This window comes from Ornithodoros turicata, chromosome 6 (assembly GCF_037126465.1).
Source record: "Ornithodoros turicata isolate Travis chromosome 6, ASM3712646v1, whole genome shotgun sequence".
Classification (NCBI taxonomy): domain Eukaryota; kingdom Metazoa; phylum Arthropoda; class Arachnida; order Ixodida; family Argasidae; genus Ornithodoros; species Ornithodoros turicata.
Genome location: NC_088206.1, coordinates 24,898,090 through 24,916,034, shown reverse-complemented (window position 1 = coordinate 24,916,034; position 17,945 = coordinate 24,898,090). Strand labels below are relative to the sequence as shown.

General features: G+C 45.3%; 1 protein-coding gene across 1 annotated transcript in view; it reads left to right on the top strand.

Moving 5' to 3' along the window:
- The first annotated feature begins 5,252 nt into the window (after positions 1 to 5,252).
- Positions 5,253 to 17,945, top strand: part of LOC135396453 (ADP-sugar pyrophosphatase-like) — a 30,314-nt gene continuing 17,621 nt past the window's right edge. The window contains exons 1-2 of the mRNA XM_064627428.1: positions 5,253 to 5,390; positions 6,506 to 6,573. Coding sequence (XP_064483498.1) covers positions 5,298 to 5,390; positions 6,506 to 6,573 — 161 coding nt within the window. The 5' untranslated portion in view covers positions 5,253 to 5,297. The remainder of the gene's footprint in view (positions 5,391 to 6,505; positions 6,574 to 17,945) is intronic.

Sequence of the window (17,945 nt, the reverse complement as noted above, 5' to 3'; positions counted from 1 at the left end):
CCCACCCCTAGATCTAAGTGACTTTGACAAACTGACATAACAATAATTGTTTAGCTAGGTGGCCAGTGTGGCGATTTTGAGTTTAAGGAGCAGAGGTCACGTTTACGCAACTTGTTGGGTAGCCTGTGTGGCGGTTGTGATTTTAAAGAGCAGAAATAACTTTTGTGCAATTTGTCGGGTAGCCTGATTGGCGATTTTCGGTTTTAAGTTTCTTGAGCAGACAGTAGCTTTGTGTAATTTGGTGGGTCACCTGTACGGAATTTCAGTGTTCGGTGAAGATATGTGTAGATTAAACGGAAGCCGTGTACCGATCGCTTAGTTGGCGACCTATGTTGTGAGTGAAAGTAAATATGTTGTTGATTTTAGCTCTGTGTATGTGTTCAACCCTTCAGCCGCTGACCGTAATCCGCTTGAATACCCGTGGACAGTAATGCACTGGGTTTGGCTATACCAGTGCTTTTTTCTCTCTCACTCTCACCAGTCATACACCCCCAGTACCAAGAGTGGGAGTGCATGACCGATTAAACGCCTTGCGCTATTTTAATGTTTTCCCCTTTGTGGGTGGAACAGCTAGGACCCCCACCCCCTCCACACACCCTGTCTGAAACGGAATAGCATCGTTACTTGCGATGCCACGTTCCGCTTGTATTGTGGGGTAGGACGACCCAAATATTTGAGCTCCCATTGGACTGCCGGCGAGTAATTATTGTACGGGCTTGTGGCAGCTGGTTGCTCTCGCCGCCGGTTACCTCTGCTAATCTCTTTCATCATAGTTGGGGTTCCGTGTTTTCGGCATTTATTCCTGGAGAGATTTGGCAGGTGCTTTTCGGCATTTATATGTTTTGTCAAATCCAGATATTTTCGGCATTTTAAAACGTTTACGCCAAAAACAGATGGCGAAAAATCGGCAGCTATAGTCACCAGGGAGAATGACTAATGCGGGAGAGCAGCTTACTAGGAGGACATTGAGAACGCAAAGAATTTCCTTTCTTGTGTTGAAGGGTTCTACCCCTCTTGACCAACTCATCAAAGTGTTACCGGGAAGGATTTCCCCTCAACTACACGTTTTCCCGTCGTATTTAATCCTTATACCGCGGAATTCAATCCTCATGTCGCCACTTTTAATCATTGTTTCGCTGGATTTAATCCTTATGACGCCACTTTTAATCCTTATACCGTGGGATTTAATTCTTCTTCTGTTAAATTTAATCCTCGTGCTACCAATTTTAATCCTTATGTCATGGAATTTAATCCTAAATTCTCGGGTTATCTTTTCATTACTCTTTTCACTACAATGCGACGGTGTGGGACTACCTCTATGTATGACTACCTGTTTTGAGTATTTCCTCGTTTACAGCTATACGCTGACTTTTTTGTGACTATCACTGCTCAATGCACTACTACGTGATAGTATGGGACTACCTGCATAATTTATGACGTGGTATGACCATTTCATTGTTTATATAAATCAGAGTTCGAGGTAACTCGTTACTGTAACTAAGTTCCTTTCTTTTTTGGTAACTTGTAACTTAACTCGGTACTTTTGCGCCGTGGTAAATTGCAGTGGAACTCGTTCGTTTTTCAGGTAACTTTGCAAAAATACCTTCGGTTTCAAGTTACTTTTAACTCGCTTTTCACTCACGTCCAGATATTTTCTTGCTTTCTCTCCGGTTCCCTCATGGCATTTTTTGCCATAAAACGTGATATTCAATCAACGACAGTATTTTATTCAGGAAGTAAGAACCGCTGCCATTGAAATGAATCTGAACCATTGTGCGCCCACAGGGAGTAATATGCAAAGCGTTCGAATAGACCTCTACCAGAGGAACGTCATCATGACATTGGTAGACAGACTGCCGAAACAAATCGGAAGGAGAAGGCGGGGTTCCACGAACTGAGACTTGTTCGCTGCCTCCCACTGAAACATAAGTAGGACCGAGGGTCGCGTCCCTTTAAGGGACCATATTTTAATCCCTTCAAGACCGTGGCTTTCGGGCGCGACCTTGTTCAGCTCCAGCTTCGAGCGTAGTTCAATTCTACCAAATTTTGGCGCTGTCGAACACTATGACGTCATTTGTTTACAAACAGGGAGAAACCTATTGTTGGACATAAACGAAAACGATCTAAGCGTGTTGCACTCCTCCCTTTCATTTTTTCCTTCTTTTCTGTCAATAAATCCCCCTCTGCAGGCAACTAAAGGTCTAACTCAACTGCTCAAGCGCGCTGCACCTGCGTAGTGCTATTTTGTGTCCGAAGTAACTTGGAAGTAACTCGTTCTTTTTTTTAAGTAACTCAGTAACTGCGAGTTACATTTCAGGCTGAAGAACTTCGTTATTAACTTAATTACATTTTGCACACGGTAACTTAACTTGTAACGAGTTCTTTTTGACGGGTAACTTCTCTATCTATGCTATAAATTGACTTTTTATGACTATGCCTACTCTATGCACTACTATGGGATGGTATGGGACTATTGGCATGGTTTATGACCTGTTTTGACTATTTCCCCGTTTACAGCCATAAATTGGCTTTTTTGTGACTATGCCTACCCTATGCACTACTATGGGGTGGTAGGGACTACCTGCGTGATTTATGACCTGATATGACTATTTCCTTGTGTATGGCTATAAATTTACTTTTTTGTGACTATCACTGCTCAATGCACTACTATGTGATAGTATGGGACAATCTGTACGATTTATGACATGTTATGGCTGTTTCATGTTTGCAGCTTCAAATGAACGTTTTATAAATACGACTAGTACTTCTTGCACTCCAATGGAATAATATAAGACTGCCTAATTTATGACCTGTTATTACAATTTCCTGGTTTACAGCTACAAATGGACTTATAATTACGACTACTCCTTACACCACGACGGGATAGTAAAACGCTACCTTCACGATAACGCTTGCTATGTGAGAATTCAAGATCGGGGCCCACGCCATTTTAATATAGAAGGCCTGTGACGCGCAGAGAGACAAATGAAGCGATAAATTGTAGGGAACATGAAAATCATTATAAAGAACTGATGACCAGGATGTGATACTGTGATGTGCCTGTCATTACTGACCAACTTACATTTGGAAAGAGGCGTGAAAAAGAAGGGGGCTCTTTTCGATGAATGTCATATTTCAATTGTTCTTGTTCCCAGGCAACTTAAAGTTTGTGTTGTGTTTGTCTGTTTGTATGTTGCAGCTTCAGAGCAATTACTTTGCAGGTAGTTCGCGGTAGCTCCAGGTAGTCCCATGCTATCCCATAGTAGTGCATGTAGTAGCTACTACATGCACTACTATGGGATAGCATGGGACTACCTGGAGCTACCGCGAACTACCTGCAAAGTAATTGCTGTGTGGAGATTTCCTTGTTTACGCTTATAAACGAACTTTTTATGACTATGACAGTCATAGTCATAAAAAATTCATTTATAGGCGTAAACAAGGAAATACTCATAGCGTATGTCATATATGATGCAGGTAGTCCCATACTACCCCATTGTAGTGCATAGACTAGTCCTAGTCATAAAAAGTCAAATTACACCCGTAAAGAAGGCAATAGTCAAAAGAGGCTATAAACCATGCAGGTAGTCCCATACCATCTCATAGTAGTGCATTAAGCAGTGATAGTCACAAAAAGTCAATTTATAGCCGTAAACAAGGAAATAGTCATATCAGGTCATAAATCGTGGAGGTAGTCCCATAGTATCACATAGTAGTGCATTAAGCAATGATAGTCACAAAAAGTAAATTTATAGCCATAAACAAGAAAATAGTCAAAACAGGTAATAAATCATGCAGGTAGTCCCATCCCATGCCATAGTAGTGAATAGAGTAGGCATAGTCGCAAAAAAGTCAATTTATGGCTGTAAACGAGGAAATGATCAAAACAGATAATAAATCATGCAAGTAGTCCCGTACCATACAATAGTAGTGCATAGAGTAGGCATAGTCACAAAAAAGTCAATTTATGGCTGTAAACGAGGAAATAGTCAAAACAGGTCATAAATCATGCCGGTAGTCCCATAGCATCCCATAGTAGTGCATACAGTCGGCGTAGTCATATCAAGTCAATTTATAGCCATAAACAAGGAAATAGTCATAACAGGTCATAAATCATACAGGTAGTCCCATAGCATCCCAGTACTGCATAGTCATAAAAAGTCAATTTATAGCCGTAAACAAAGAAATAGTCATATCAGATCATAAATTATGCAGGTAGTCCCATACTATCACATAGTAGTGTACTGAGCAGTGACAGTCACAAAAAGTCAGTGTACAGATGTAAACGAGGAAATAGTCAAAACAGGTCATAAATCCTACAGGTAGTCCCACACTGTCGCATTGTAGCGAAAAGAGTAATGAAAAGATAACCCGAGAATTCAGGATTAAATTCCACGGCATAAGGATTAAAATTGGTAGCACGAGGATTAAATTTAACAGAAGAAGGATTAAATCCCACGGTATAAGGATTAAAAGTGGCAGCATGAGGATTAAATTCCACGGTATAAGGATTAAATTCCGCGGTATAAGGATTAAATACGACGGGAAAACCTGTAGAAACTAGCAGCTCCTCAAGGCGCTATTCCCCGCATTCTACCTGGAAACGAGGTGAAGGAAAAACGAAAATATGATGCTCCGGAGGAAGAAAAGTGCAATCGGGTACCGGCATTTTCGGCATGTAGCACCACATGCAAGGGTACAATTCGGAGTTTTTAGGAACATGCCCAATTTCCCCAAAAATATTCGGCGGGTGTTTTTCGGCTACCCTAATCATAATCAAAGGGGGGAAAGTGCAAGCTAAGCAAACTGGGCCTACACTGCCCTCCGTAGAGACTCTGGATTTGGAGATTTTTGGGATTGTTCGCACAAAAAGCCTGTTGGAACCCGCTCGTTGCCGCGTATATAGAATGGCAGTCTATGTGGTAGACAAAGGGATCTACCTTGATGGGTAGTTGCCCCCACTTGATGACAATGCCTTACCCACTGCATTTGCAACACCCCCAGAAATTATTGTTACGAATATACCTTACGTGAATAAGCAGTCACAAGCCAGCTGAGAGGGGTTCCCCGAGGACCCACGACTGAACGGCCAAATATCATTCTTGGGCATGAATCGGTCCCCCATTAAATGAAGCAATTCCCACGATTGGAAACGTAACATTAGCGATCATCTAAAAAAAGCGTCCCGTCCTTGACACGAACGGCGACACACGTAGAGATAAAGAAGCACTATATAAGAACCGTTTCCTCCTCCCCGCCACCACTTGTTGGGGAGTAACAGCAGCAGCGGCCGCATCATGCTTCGAGGTCATTCCATGATGGCTCCGTCGCCAACCCCCGCACATTCACGACGAATCGACAAGAAAAAGTTTGTCCATCTGTCATCTCAGGTGAGGAATGACTCGTCTTTTCCACGCATTCTTTACTTTGAAGGTCATCTTTGCTTTACAAGTATCATCATGAACGTCACGAGCGCAAAGAAGATCAATGTTACGCAAAACCGCCGACTGTAGTCATTTGACGATCGAGCAGTCAGGAATGTTACAGTGTTCCACGTGGATCGACACACTTTGCTTTTTTAAACCGCGTTAATCGTGCATGGTTTACGGTGAATTCGGTGATCCATAATTGCGAGGTTGAATATAACGCTGTGAAGATTTCAAAACAAAGAAGGTTTCTAGCGTACTTTTATTTCGCCGCTTTTCCCTGCTGGGTCGTTGTCGAGGAAGACACGTTTGCCTGGAAGCCGAGACCCGCTGCGTACTATATCTGCATGCTCCCTTCACGTGATCACGGAAAGCATCCCTTGGAAAACTGCCGGTTTGGGAGGGCGCCTCTCAAAGGCGCGACCTACGGCGCAACAAATAAGTAGAAAAACTGGTACCTCTCAAATTTGGAATATATGGGCGAGGATTGCGGTATGTTTTCGCACGCCGATATTTCGAACGCCGATGCTGCCCTTTGCCTGTCTGTGCGCGCCACCTATTCGACAATCGCTGCAAAAAAATATTACGTATCGTAGACACAGAGAGGTATACAACTTATTGTTGCCTCTAGCGGATTGGCTCATGTACTGCTTACAAGCATGCGTCGCTCATGAGAGCTTCCCGTGGGGATCTGTGCAGTACGCATCCTCCCTCTGGGTTGTATTCTTGGAGCTCGACTTTCTCGACCAGAGAAAATGAATGGGAAAACAATGAAATGTTTCACGAACCGAGTTGGGCGTTGCCCTCATCGTCATTATTGGTTTATCAAAACGAATGGTTTCAAAATAATTTGTTTATCATTTTGTGTATTAAAATAACTTGTTTATCAAAATGAATGGCTTTCTTCAAGAGGTCAAGATGGTGACCTTAGGCTATACTTTCTGCTGACACGCTAGACCTTTTATAAATTATGATGTGCCTTTTACCTCACGTAGCTCTCCTGTAATACCGAAAATGATGTAATTCTAGCATGAACATTTTCAACCTAATCACGGTTTGCTGTTGGTTATATTTTCCAGGAAATTGCCCGAGGAGAATTCTTAAGCTTGCACAAGTACAAATATGTGGATGCTTCGGGGGCAGAAAGGTGAGTATAGATCATTTGGCACCGCGATATTTTCTCCTAATTAACGAGAAACAAGCATGGACATTATATACCTGGTCATAGTTTCCTTTACAAATAAATTTTACTTCGAAATTTTGGAATTGAGCTCCGTATTCGGAATTAGTGTTTAGTAGTACTTTAGCACGCAGATAGCAAACAGATCTGTACTTTGTCTTTATTGGTTTACTGCATTTGAATTTTTAGTTGAAGCATATTTCATTGTGGTATGTGTGACCATGACCGAGATTTGTAAACAATGTGGTCAATGAAACACGTATACCTAAACGTTTTGCCTGCTCCGACGATGGCCAACTGTAGATCAGTTAACAACGGACATTGAACACTGTCGTCTATTATTGCAACAGTACTTGCACACCGGATATCAGACTTTATCTGTGCACGGATAATGGTGTCTGCCGATATGTCATGTCATGGTCTCACTTAGGTAGGTTTTACTCACACCCCACTAGGAATACAATAAACGTGCGTGGGTTATCCTGCATAGTACTAGAGCATCTCGCACGCGCCTAAACCGTGCATCGTGAAACAGATATTTTGCGTCAGACATTAATTCATGTGCAGCAACAATGTTCTTGCACATAGACCACGCTGCTTCGAAAGCACCACGCCCGACACAGTATTAGACACACGGTGCTGCATTCTCGAGTTGACATTCCCTGGGCGGGACCCATGCCTGTAGCAGACACCACTTTGTTTGACAGTCATATCAGTGATTGCTGAAAGCTGCGCCGCATCTGGCTTTTGAGTGGCGAGCCCAAAATCTTGCTTCCCGATAAGAGCAGATGGAAGACACGAAGTGATAGCAGAGCGAACGTGACAGCAGCAGCGTGTGTGCAGGATGCATCAAAGCGCTGTTTTATCGCGAGTCAGCCTTATCAACTTTCTTAATGTGTTTCTCTGTTATTTTCCTTGCAGCATAGTCTGTGGGCTGTAGCGTATTCTAGATCGACCATACAGCGTACTGAGAGTGGAGAGTAGGGGCAGATGGATGCTGTCGTCCGTTGAGATAAATGGGAGACAGAAGACAAAACTAGGGGAAGTAACAAAAAAAGGGGTTTACTAAAACTTAAAAGTTATAAAAGCTAGGAGCGACGTCTACGTTACAGCGTTAACGTCTACGTTAGGGCGGGAGCTCCGCCTTTGTCAGGACGAAATAGCTATTTATTAGCTATTATCTATTTCGTCCTGACGAAGGCAGAGCTTCCGCCGTAACGTAGATGTCGCCCCTAGCTTTTATAACTTTTAAGTTTTAATGAGCACTTTTTTGTAACTTCCCTTACTTTTGTATTCTGTCTCCCATATATACAGGGCGTTTCACGAAAATCTTCTGGCTGAATAATCCGTGAACAGGTGGCGCCACCGAAGAAATTTCTTTTTGGTAGAGATGCTTGGGACATCGGCCATGATCTGAGTAGTGTGCGACTCATTTGCATACGCTCACTAATTAAATAAACATGCTAACTTTTAACTTTTACTTCGCACGCTTACGGAACCTCTGTTTTACGCATCGGGACCTTCAGCAACGACACTTAGTGATTTTTCCAAGTAATTAATTGGTTTCGGTTTACATATTTCTTGCGCACAGCAGTGCACCAATGCGCTCTTTGGATCAGCTATCCGGCTGTGAATTTCGTGTGCATCCGCCTGGTTCACGCACGGGGGCGACGGAAGATTAGGAGCAGCCGGAAGAGACGCTTTGGTATTCGTTCTCAAAGCGGCTGATAAACAGCACTGGCGGTTCTGTCGTTCCGTAGGTGAGATAGCGTGCTCTTATCATGGATGATGACGAATGCGCAACGAGCGCTGTGAACTAGTGGGGGTACACTCTTAAAAAATTAACTGCACCACATAGCACGGTCCTTGCCAACCATCATCCCGAATGACAATTTAACGTTCTCCCTCGATTTTTTGAAAACGGTAGGCGGGGCCTTCCCTCCCCCCTTATGTTCGGCATAATTGTACAAAAAAAAAAAAAGCGTACGGCTCCCATTTTCCTCAAATCAAGGGAGAGAACGTTTGAATACTTTGGAATACTTGGAATACTTTTCGCTGAACGTCCCGATGCGTAAAATAGAGGTTCCGTAAGCGTGCGAAGTAAAAGCTAAAAGTTAGGATGCTTATTTAATTAGTGAGCGTATGTAAATGAGCCACTCGCTCCTCAGTTCATGGCCCCGATGTCCCAAGGATCTTTACCAAAAAGAGATTTCTTCGGTGGCGCCACCTGTTCACGAATTGTTTATGTTTGCTCTAACGTGTCCAGAAAGTTTATATAAAGCGACCGATAAAAGAGAAACGAGCGCTACTTTTCAGCTACTTGACTAAGAAACAGGTGCTACTAGTGAAGCAGTACCTGTTTCTTACTCAAGTAGCAGAGAAGTACCACTTGCTTTTCTTTTATTGCTCGCTTTAAATATAATTTCTGGACACGTTAGAGCAAACACCCTGTATATATATATATATATATATAAAGAGGAGAAAAAGCCATTAAAAAATAAGTAAATGATGCTAGACGTGTTTGAAATTCAAACTTACAGATTAAGATGGCTTCTATGGCTGCACGTAGAGGAACAGATACTCATGGAACGATGCGACAGCACCAGAGGACACGTGTTTCGCCGTGTTTGCTGCTCGTCAACCCTGGGTAGCTGCGCATCGTTCGGGATTGGCAAACCAGGGGTCACTCAGCGAGCGATATACACCTGGGAGGGTGACTGAGCACTCCTCAATGCCACAGTGCGAGCCAGTGCATTATAAAGAGGGGAAAAGGTCATTAAAAAATAAGTAAATGATGCTAGACGTGTTTGAAATTCAAACTTACAGATTAAGATGGCTTCTATGGCTGCACGTAGAGAAACAGATACTCATGGAACGATGCGACAGCACCAGAGGACACGTGTTTCGCCGTGTTTGCGGCTCGTCGACGAGCTGCAAACACGGCGAAACACGTGTGCTCTGGTGCTGTCGCATCGTTCCATGAGTATATATATATATATATATATATATATATTAAAAAAAGCTACGAGGCAACAATACGACGCGTTTCTAATAGCCGTGCTGGGCCTTATTGCAAGTTCTCAGTGCAGCGCGAGGTATGTTCGCGTGGCAAGTCCTCGGTTCTCATGAACTCACATATCCTTTCAGTTTACGGGTACTTGCTTGCTTTGGTAAATTCATGTCCCATCCTACAGTTGGCAACTCAACAAACACCGACATCACACTCCCAACACTGGACATCAATATCATGCCTTAGCCCATCATTCAACTTCACAGCCAATCGCTTAACATCAACATTATTCGAGTGATCTTGATGTTGAGAGTTTGGTTGACCATGATGGTCCACGAGCGAATTTGTCGAGCTATGGAGCCGGCATGGTCGCTGTCTCAGGATCCCGAGATGATGTCACAGCCGGCTTTGTTGAGTCGGTAAAACTCGACAGATTGACCTCTGAGGACGGCGTTGTAAAAGTTTACTGTCCGGGGGTCGACGGATGTTTCAAAGACTGCAACTCCCTTCAGCCTCCTTTAGGCCCCCGTTTTAACCCTGTGCAGTACCGTCTGGGTGAATATTTTTCAAAGTTTTTGACAGCTACTGGCTTGTTCCAGATGATGATGATGGTTATAGAAAAATATGGGGATGTAGATCCCACTTGGCATGAGACCTGCTGCTCTAGAGCAGTCACGTCTAGTAAACTGTTAAAATGATGATTCCTCTCTGACGTTGATGTTGTGAACTTTGTGCATTCTGTCTGTCGATGTTAATAAACCTCTACCCGAGAAACGTCATCATGACGTTGGTAGACAGACCGAAACCAAAACAGATCGGAAGGGGAGAGCTGAGTTCCGCGAATGGGCAATTGTTCGCTGCCTCCCATAAACCTGAGGTCTACCCGACAAACGTCACCATGACGTTGGTAGACAGACCGAAACCAAAACAGATCGGAAGGGGAGAGCTGAGTTCCGCGAATGGGCAATTGTTCGCTGCCTCCTATAAACCTGAGGTCTACCCGACAAACGTCACCATGACGTTGGTAGACAGACCGAAACCAAAACAGATCGGAAGGGGAGAGCTGAGTTCCGCGAATGGGCAATTGTTCGCTGCCTCCTATAAACCTGAGGTCTACCCGACAAACGTCACCATGACGTTGGTAGACAGACCGAAACCAAAACAGATCGGAAGGGGAGAGCTGAGTTCCGCGAATGGGCAATTGTTCGCTGCCTCCTATAAACCTGAGGTCTACCCGACAAACGTCACCATGACGTTGGTAGACAGACCGAAACCAAAACAGATCGGAAGGGGAGAGCTGAGTTCCGCGAATGGGCAATTGTTCGCTGCCTCCTATAAACCTGAGGTCTACCCGACAAACGTCACCATGACGTTGGTAGACAGACCGAAACCAAAACAGATTGGAAGGGGAGAGCTGAGTTCCGCGAATGGGCAATTGTTCGCTGCCTCCTATAAACCTGAGGTCTACCCGACAAACGTCACCATGACGTTGGTAGACAGACCGAAACCAAAACAGATTGGAAGGGGAGAGCTGAGTTCCGCGAATGGGCAATTGTTCGCTGCCTCCTATAAACCTGAGGTCTACCCGACAAACGTCACCATGACGTTGGTAGACAGACCGAAACCAAAACAGATCGGAAGGGGAGAGCTGAGTTCCGCGAATGGGCAATTGTTCGCTGCCTCCTATAAACCTGAGGTCTACCCGACAAACGTCACCATGACGTTGGTAGACAGACCGAAACCAAAACAGATTGGAAGGGGAGAGCTGAGTTCCGCGAATGGGCAATTGTTCGCTGCCTCCTATAAACCTGAGGTCTACCCGACAAACGTCACCATGACGTTGGTAGACAGACCGAAACCAAAACAGATTGGAAGGGGAGAGCTGGGTTCCACGAATGGGCAATTGTTCTCTGCCTCCTATTGAAAGAAAAGTAGGACCGAAGGTCGCGTCCCTTTCAGAGACCATCGTAATCCCGTCAAGACTGTTGCTTTTGGGCCCGACTTTGTGCGCCACCAGCTTTGAGCGTAGTTCAACGCTCGCCGGCAATACGTCACCGGAAGACACGCTAGAGCGAAGCAGGAAGGGGCAGCTTCAACCGAAAACTGGCATTTGGTTTTGGAATCGATGTTTTATGAAAAAAACATGAACGAATTTTGCGAAACTTTTTTGGTGTCTTCTTCTTAGAAGCCATCTCGAAGTAGATATTACATTCACTTTACAACTCCGGATTCCTCGCGGACACCACCTTTAAACTGATATCTCGCTCTCCAAGCATCCGATTCGTAGAATTTGTTCTCGCGGGCAGGGTATTCCCGGACTTAACGAATTCCTACATCATATTCCGCCGATTCGAGCTCTATAACGTATATCGGTATTATAAATAATTGGAGTCTACACTGCTTGAACTTCGCAAGCAGAGAGACGTATGTGTGACGTCTGGGTGAGGAAATGCGGGCGTTCCCTTGCCTTCTCTCCTGGTGCAGAGAATATGTGGGGGAGAGGTTTCGGCGCTGACACGCCACGGAAACATCATGCGACCCGATTAGGAGATTCTACGGTTGCTCCTCCCCGTGGGTGATGTGCTCCTGTCAAACATAGTTATTTCAATGATGTCAGGAAGCGAGCTTTATTTCCTTTAAGCTGATCATTTTTCTTTCTTTGCTAAGAAAATGTAAGTTCCAGACTTCCAGTGCACTTCGCGGATCCTACTGCACTAAGTTCGTCACTGTTGTTGTCGGATTCGTGCTGCTGCCTCCCATAGAATCAAGCATATTTTTCAACCCTAATCGCAGCTGGAGTGTGACCAGACTAGTTAACGTTGACATACTCCAGAACACATCGGCTATAGATTGCCTCTGCCACACCGGATAAGTAAAAGGGGGGATATGCGAGTTTATTACATAACAAGGGCAGCCAGACCAAGGCCGGCTTTCTATTAGAAAAAAAAAGATACAGGACGGTTACGACTCGTGTAACGCGAAATTCAGCGTCAGCGTGTGGTGAAATGAGGCCGGATGAAAATGTGTAGACAAATTTATTTAAACGTGATGAGTATTGATTTGTGGTCGCTGAAATGGTTGGCGAGTGAGTGGTGTCCTGAACGAGGGGCCTGTTCTGGAACACCAAGTCTATGCATGAGTCATGGCTAGTTGTGGGTTGGGTTGAAGTCGTTGAAGTCTCCGACGACGAGAACCTTGTGCGTGCGGTAAGGCGCAGTACAAACATGATAGAGCCGCGGATGGGTTCCGGCGCGGCGCTAGGCGAGCCCACAGCCACCACGAGCCCTGTGGGAAGCTTCACGGCACAAACTTCTCCGACATCGTTTCCTGGAAGGGTGACTTCAAGTAATATAGCCAGTACTCCGGCACGCGGGTAAATGGCAACTTCGGCCGCTCGGTTGCGCTTACTACTACGACGCGCCCTGCAGCAGCGCTTGAAGCCGTCGACTTGTATTGGTCTCTCCTTCTTCATTCGCGTCTCGGAAAGACACAGAAGTGATGTCTTACGGAGGACATAGTCGTGTGCAACGTCTTCTGCGTGGAGCTGTACGGAGCGTACATTTAGGGTTGCCAGTGTCAACGAGTGGGGCGTGTCTGGTTGTTCCACGCACTGCGTAGTGAGGGTGCGTAGGCGGTGCTTTTGCAGTCGATGAAATTCGGCCGCCAAAGTTCTGTCGATATTCGCCTTTGCGTGATAGAAGTTGAAGTCATTGCCAGTTCACTCAGCTATCTCACTTTCCATCGATAGCGGTTGTAAACTGGCGGGATTCTCCTCCTTACTCCCAGAGCTGAGCGCACAGGAGAGACTCCTCTATACAGCTGACGCTGTAAAATTGTACAAATAACGTAGCTCGCGCGTCTTTCACCGGTGTCTTCGTCGTTTTCGTTCACGCCGCTCCTGTGATAGCGTCTTCCCCTTGTTGTCGCTTTTGTGCGGACATGCGAATGCCGACGACGACGACGCGATCTCGGGAAAGTCTCCACTATACAAGTGACGCTGTAAAAAAAGAAAACAGAAAAATTCGCTCCTTTTGGCATCTATGTGCGAAGAAGTGACCGCGATAGCCGTAGCGCGACAGCTCGCGGTGTTGCGCGCGTGCGGTCGCCTCGTCAATGCTACCTAGATCACAAGGCCTGAGCGCTCTTTCGATAACGTCGCTCACCTGAACCGGCTGCCAAACATTATCAATGCAGGAGCTTTTCTATTCCTCGCGTTTTCGATGGCGTCACGTCTGTCTGTCCCCAACAGCCACAGTGGGGCCACGTGCGTGACGTCAATTGAAAGAGTGCTCAAGCCTTGCCTTCTGTGTGGCATTGGCAACGTCGGTCCGACCATAGCCTATCGCAAACGTTGCAAACATGCCCAAACTCGTTATTGAGGGGGGGGGGGGGTGCGGTGTCGAGGTAGCTTGCCGTGTGGGCATCATCACGACTGTAGAAAAAAAAAAAAAGGAAGTGTGAGCGGGGAGTGGAGGACTTCGATGTGATGCAGAGGCAGGATGACCGATACTGATGGGACGGAAGCACACTGTAAGTGAGAGGTGCACTAGAGTGGTCTTTCCGCTAGGCCAGTTGCTTGAAGAAAGCGCACGAGGCCGCGAGTTTTTGAAAGTCGTTCCGCACAAGTACCTTCGGGGAAGAGGACGTCCGTCAGTATGCCAGGCCTGGCGTGGGGAAGACGAGTTTCCCGCATAGTATGGTATGCAGTGGCGTAGCCACGGGGGAGCTAGGGGGGGCTCGAGCCCCCCCCTACCTGCCACGGACCGACCCACACAAATCGTGCAAATCCGAGAACATAATATATGTGTGTGTGTGGGGGGGGGGGGTGGACCAGTGTGACGATCGCGAAAGTTCTTGCAGTTCATGGCGTCTATCTAAGAAGCACTCTTGAATGGTTTTCAAAGTATGAGCTTTTCAAAATACTTCCAATCTCGTGACACCACCTCATTGGTCATGCCAGCCTATACATGTAATCGTACTGTGAACGTCTAAATAAACTATTTTCGTTCCTTTTTTTAATCCTCAGTTTGCAGTGTGCACAGGTATGTGTGTGTTGTCGACACAGGATCAGCGGAGGGGGGGGCGAGTTTTCGTATCGAGCCCCCCCTACCTTGGAGGTCTGGCTACGCCACTGATGGTATGCACGGCATTCTGTCAGGATATCCGCTATAGTCTCCGGATGATTACAGTGTCCACAACTGGAGTCCTCCCTGGAGCCGATCTTGAGCAGTTGCGAATTCGTGAACGCAGATCCCGTGCGTAATCGATGGAGCATTGTCTGCATACCACGGGGAAGATCGTTATTGAGAAACTTCTTCACAAACTCTGCGTTGTCCAATGCAAACTCCGACGGGCGCCCATTTTTTTCAAGTACACACGTTAATATGTAAAGTCGGACCTGTTGTTACAAATCGATTCTGCAAAGCGCCAGAGGAACGAAGATGAAGGGCACAGCAACACAAGCACAACTTTCAACAACAGATTCGCGAACGAAGCTGTGGTTTTAAATAGGGCTCGAGATCTAAAACGTTTTTCCGATTTTCGTTTAAAACGTTTCCGTTTAAACGTTTTATACGCCGTTTAGATTAACTTATAGTCTGGAAAACGTTTCCTTATGAAACGTTTAAACGTTTTGTTTAATGCGGAACGTTTTGTTAATGCGAAACGTTTAAACGTGATGTTAATGTGAAACGTTTAAGCGTTTTGTTAAAATGAAGTGCTGGAACGTTATGTCAAGGTCGTGTAAACGTCTTGTTAATACGAAACGCAACGCCTTTCGAAACGGATAGCTATTTAAGCAACTTCTTATCTTCATTAATGGGAAACATGGACGCGCCAGGCATTACGGGGACAGCGACAGAAGTTGTCACCGTTATGCCTGGCGCGTCTGTGGTTTTTAACTGTAATTACAACTACGCCAGTTTCTCACTGTCTTATAAGTAGAGCTCTATGTTAAACGTTTAAACTTTTTCTTAAGAAACGCGTTTTGTAACACGTTTCACAGATTAAACGTTTTCTTAAAACACGTTTAAACGTGTTCTGTTAGATATACATTCAACAGCACGTATACGCTTTTAAACGTTTTCCCAGGATACCTTTAAACGTTTTGGTTCGCATAAACGTACAGCGGCACGTATTCGCATATAAATGTTTTCCTAGGAGTCGTTTAATCGTTTTCTTTTACATAATCGTTTTTAATCATTTTCTTTCCTCCTCTAAACACTACAGCTTACTTTCCTTGAAAGGCGGTGCAGTGTATCGTTAAAGTGGCATGTTACTTTGTCCAGCTCCGTCTTACGTTTAATAAAGAACAGTCACAGCGCAGGGCACATTTTATTCCGTTTCTTGGTGGTTAATAGGGCGTTGCCACGACCCCGTTCGCAGCGTACACCGAACTATGCTCCGCGTGCACTCATATGGCATTGGGATCGCTGACACTCCAAAAACGGAGCTATTATCTCATCGACATCGTCCGGCAGAATTACAATTCTGGGTGTTATCCTTTTCTCCATCCCAATTTGTTCATAACGGGAGGTGTATGGCTGTGTGTGAGAATTCGCGTCAGTGCATGATGCCACAAAAGTCGTGCTCATCCCTTTTATCCCACTCTGGCGCAAGAATGATATCATTCGGGACAGTGATTGGTTCTTAACGCGTAATTGACAAATGTTCTGGTTTTAGAGTGCAGTTGTGGGAACCAGTAGGAAAGAGCAGGTTACATGCTTCAGGCTAAAGTAGTCCCTCAAGGTGACAATCTTCCGCGTTGGTCCTTTCACCAAAATACTACTCGCGTGAAGAAGATAAATACGAAATTTTTAGTATAAACTACCCCAAAAATTCAAACGTCATCGCCGCCATTACGAGTTCGACATGGTTAAAACTACAGTGAAACACGTTGGTTCATAATGAAATGTACGGCGAAAATGAACACAAATAGGGTTGCTTAATCCCAAGCATGGAGGGGTGTTGAAAAAAGTTGGAGGGAGGGGGGTCATTATTATAGTTACATCATTACCGACATGTGTCTACAGCTGAAATTGCAAGGGCACCCCCTGTAGGGGGTACTTCTACCTAGTATCTTGGGTATTTAAAGCATGTAGTAGTTAGTATGGGAAGGGCTTTGCGTATCCTGTTCACCGCGCAGACTGGTATAACGATTCTCTTGTTTTTTCCAAGTTTGTGCAACACCCATCTCACGAACTGTTGGCATGTAGTGTATCTATTTCCTGTATGAGACACGCAAGCTTTGAACAAAGCTAAAGCTAGTAGGACGCCGACTATTAATTCAGCTTCTGAATAACTGACGAACAATAACGAAAAGTTCTGAATAACTATTTTGTATTGAAACCAACCAGCATGATTGTGCATGAGACACGCTTCTTACTTGTGAATATGAGCGCTAGGTTCGTGCTGCCCTCGAAGTTCTAAATATGCTACTCTAAGAGCAGCTCCTTGCAACATAAGCACTCGACTTCTTCCGGCATTATTATGCATGAACCACTCCGTCCCCTTTACACGGCGCCGTCAAACACGAAATTTACACAAACTGTTTATGGGCTTCATCATGATGGATGCTGAAAGCTCATCGAACAGTCTGTCGTTGGAACTTCCTCTTCATGGTGAAGTCGACCCGCGGCTCAACATTTCAAAAGCAAGGCCTCCAAACTCTGCTGCACGTAGCAGGTCCCTCTCAGCTGCTGAAGGGCAGCTGAAAAGCTGACTTGTCGACTCCGCTGTACTTCCACGTCCATATTGAAAAAGCGCCCAGCAATACGGAAGTTGCGGAAACCACCCGAACTTCCGGTATGGACTTTCCACCAATAAACGTCGCGGGCGTTTGACACACGGGAAAACCACTGCATAATAGCTACAGTTTTGCGCTGATCGCACGAGTTGAGGGCAGAAATCGAAACCGCTTTTCGGCTCCTTGCTTGGAATAGTTCGCGGCTCCGCAGAGAGGAAACGTTTCAGTTGTAACTTGGAGGCACTATGTAGGTTCGTTATCCATACAAACAACGACATTGACCAGGTTCTGGTCAGGGACCCTTTAAGCTGAGGTCTATGATTCCCCAGGTCAACTGAGATAGGGAACATCCCTTTTGCGAGGCGTCACACACACACACACACACGCACACACACACACACACGCGCACACGCACACGCACACACACAAACGCACACACACACACACACACACACACACAAACGCACACAAACGCACAAACAAATAAACAAACAACGCGACCTAAAAGAACTGATGTTCTGAGGCTGGAACAACACAGAAGGGACAAATACATACAAGGTTCGAGTCCTACAGCTGGCTAACCTT